The sequence below is a fragment of the Limulus polyphemus genome, unplaced genomic scaffold (genome assembly GCF_000517525.1).
Source record: "Limulus polyphemus unplaced genomic scaffold, Limulus_polyphemus-2.1.2 Scaffold2263, whole genome shotgun sequence".
Taxonomy (NCBI): domain Eukaryota; kingdom Metazoa; phylum Arthropoda; class Merostomata; order Xiphosura; family Limulidae; genus Limulus; species Limulus polyphemus.
Genome location: NW_013667873.1, coordinates 92,135 through 95,710, shown reverse-complemented (window position 1 = coordinate 95,710; position 3,576 = coordinate 92,135). Strand labels below are relative to the sequence as shown.

Sequence of the window (3,576 nt, the reverse complement as noted above, 5' to 3'; positions counted from 1 at the left end):
AACATTGCTCAACATCATGAAAGTTAAACGTTATTTTCAATAAGCAATCCTGAAAAATATTTGGGGGTGCTTAACTTTTTTCCAGGTGTATATATAAAAAGTTTAAATACATTAAATATAATAAATGATAAAAGCAGAAATACGAAATACTTCATCCATGCATTCGCTTTTCTGGTTATTGTAATTGATTCTGTCAATTTTGTTTTGTTTAGTGTGTGCATCCGTAATTTATTTAATTTCAGTTCATTACAAATACTAGTTTTAAACATTATTATTAATCTTGTTAAACTCTATAAGATTCGACTTTAATTAGCTTTAATACTTAGGGATTTTCGCTTTCTTTTATGAAAAAGACACATAGTCTATTTAAACTATGTGCTTTCAATATTTTACGATAAAATCTCTACTCTTGTTTTCATTAACATAGAGTAAACTATTTCTTCAGTTTAAATTCGTTTTGATCCATGATACAACAAATACTCATGTCCATTCTTCATTTCTAAGCGGATTGAGTTCAAACATGGTAGGGGTATACCTTTGCCAAATACACGCAGACTCGTTTTTCATTCTTTATTTAAGCCTTTTTAAGGCTTTTATGGGGTCAAAGGTCAACCAATCCAAAAATGTATATTTTAGGCTCCTGTACATTCATATTTACAGCAATCAAGATGAAAATTGGCACAAATATACATTTTCATACGCCCAACACATTGACATATAAAAAAAAATTGGATGTGCCCATTTTGAGTCTTTCTAAGGGGGCAAAGCTCACAAAAAAGCATAATTTTGGTCAAGTATTCGGCCGTATTTTGAGCAATTTGTATGTGATTTGGTACAAAGATATTTTTGTACAGATATCAAACAGAAATATACACAATTTAGGATTTTTTGTCTTTTGCTCAAACTTTGGATTTTCGTGAACTATTCATGTGTATGTAAACCAACTTTACATGGGAACTGATACAAAGATAACTTCTTGCAGATCCCAAACAGTGATATGAACAGTTTTCAATTTTTCTGTATTTTTCACGATTTTTTATGGTGTCAGAATTGGCCATGTTGGGATTGCGTGGCGGAAACATGATGCATTCGCCCGCAAAAGTTGACCCGTTTAATTGATCTCCGAGTCCTAATCTATACTTTTACATGGGATTTGTTTCTTCTTGACCCCTAATATCTAACATTAGGTTTCTGTCATCAGACAAGTGTCAGTTTAACATCATAAAGAAAAGCTGGTGTTTGTTGGGTTGGGTAACTAAAACTTATAAATCATAGAACTATAGTAAACAAGAATATTAGAAAGTGAACATAGTATAGTTATAAAGCTGAGCGAAATAATTAAACAACCTTTACTATAAAACGTTATATTGCCATTTAACCCATTCTAAAAATATAAAGCTCAACATAGTTTTAGAACCGATAAAAACTTCGGTTTCTATTCCAAAGTGAAACATTAATTATATATATATATATATATATATACTCTTTTTTTTTACTGGGAAAACAATACACACACAAAATGTTAGTAATTATAATTCATTTCATAATTCTAGACCTCTGAACAAGAAATAAGAAAGCATTCTACAAAAGGTTTATCTTCATTTCTAAACCTTGAACCAATTGATCAACGTTTAAGTATAATTCAAACGTTTTAGATAACACTTGCTCGTTGATTTTGTTGATCGAACAATTGACATCAAAGGTTCCAAACTAAATCTCTGCGGAACCTCACCTTACACAATCAACAAAGCTAGGTTTTTACGAGTTCATCCTCCGGTTACCAGAAAACATTAAAAAAAAGGTTATTAAGCTTATAAATCTACGATACATTAATTTTAATTATTAATGATTGAAGAATGAACTAAGACTTGATTATTTCAGAGAAAAATTCAATACGATAAATAAAGAAATCCTGCTAAAACACGGTTAAAATCTCTTGTTTTCTTCTTGCATTTTAGAAAGAAACCAAATAAATATAAAGGTGACTAGACCCACCGGGGGGCGGAGAGGCTTAGGGTATATCCTGAAGCTCATAAGAGTAGCAAAAAAAGTGTAAAGAATGTATTAAATCAGAACAAAACGTTTACACAAACTTTATCCTCACTTTCAACCACTTATGCGTGTACGTAGCATTATTCCAAAACTTATTCAGAGGTGGGGACACACACCAATTCTTTCCCAGATCCATGATGACATTAGGCGGCCCTGGAAGTTATTAACATTTAACATCAGGAAACTGAAACAGTAAAAAAAAAAATGAAAGAACAATCAAACATAAATAATCTATCATTAAAATGAAAAAAAAAGATTCGTTTGTGCTAGTCGTCTAGAAAGAAGACAGTTACTTAATATCACCGCCAACTCATGGGCTACTCTAATCAAATAGTTGGGTTTGACTGTCTCTCTTATAACACACCCACAGCCCCAAAGTAGGGATCCATAGTTCGGCACGCTTACCACCGAGCCGCGCTCGGCCCAGGAAGAGGAGAAATTTTCATTCTATTGAATTCTTACTATGATTACCTAAAAAAATGAAAAGGGCATTGAATACATTGGAGAGAAGATCCCCTACCCTAAATTCTATGGCTACTTCCTGAAAAGCATAACTACAATCAAATGTTTTGTTAAACCTTTTAACATACGTAATAAAACATAATATCGTTTCAGAAAAATATATACTTATACCTAAACATGTATTTCTGATGTATTCTGCTTATTCATTTACTTCCAGGAGCTTGTCAGTTATCATGGTCGTTTTATTTGATGGGTGCTGGTGTCACAATGCTGTTTCTATGTGCTATTTTGTCTCTCGGAGCTTCTCGAATCAAGCCGCATTCGTACCGGATATGACCTATGGGAAGGCCCTCGCACCGGATATGACTTATGGAAAGAGAATTTGTGAGAGCCTGACGTTCGTATAAACAGCCAGAAGAAGGAAAACAAATGTGATAGGTTTTATGTCGTATTCCCCTTTTATGTCAATTCCAACATCACCAGCAAACTGCTATTTAAGTAACCATTCGTAAATGTATACTGTGACATCTAGATATTATTGTGTATTTGAAGCAAACTCGTGATAAAACTTGTTCCAAGATAAGTAACCTTTCATAAGCACTGCAATACCTAGACATCCTCGTGTATTTGAAACACAAGTCGTGATAAAACTTGTTCCAAGATAAGTAACCTTTCATAAGCACTGCGATACCTAAACATCCTTGTGTATTTGAAACACAAGTCGTGATAAAACTTGTTCCAAGATAAGTAACCTTTCATAAGCTCTGCGATACCTAAACATCCTTGTGTATTTGAAACACAAGTCGTGATAAAACTTGTTCCAAGATAAGTAACCATTCATAAGCACTGCAATACCTAGATATCCTTGTGTATATGAAACACAAGTCGTGATAAAACTTGTTCCAAGAAGGAAATGGTGAGCCACTGATTGTCTTCATTCCCGTTTCTAAAAGTCCTTACATGGTGAAATGAAATTGAACTTCACATTAAAAGTGAAATTTTGTTAACGATATTCGCTCTATGTGTGTGTTATTTCATTTTAGGCATAGCCCAAAAGTAAAT

At 33.0% G+C, this 3,576-nt stretch overlaps 1 protein-coding gene across 1 annotated transcript in view; it reads left to right on the top strand.

Moving 5' to 3' along the window:
* The window catches only part of LOC106466454 (lipoma HMGIC fusion partner-like), an 86,628-nt gene extending 83,778 nt beyond the window's left edge, over positions 1-2,850 (top strand). The window contains exon 3 of the mRNA XM_013926739.2: positions 2,732-2,850. Within this exon, the coding sequence (XP_013782193.1) occupies positions 2,732-2,850 (119 nt within the window). The remainder of the gene's footprint in view (positions 1-2,731) is intronic.
* The last annotated feature ends 726 nt before the right edge of the window (positions 2,851-3,576 follow it).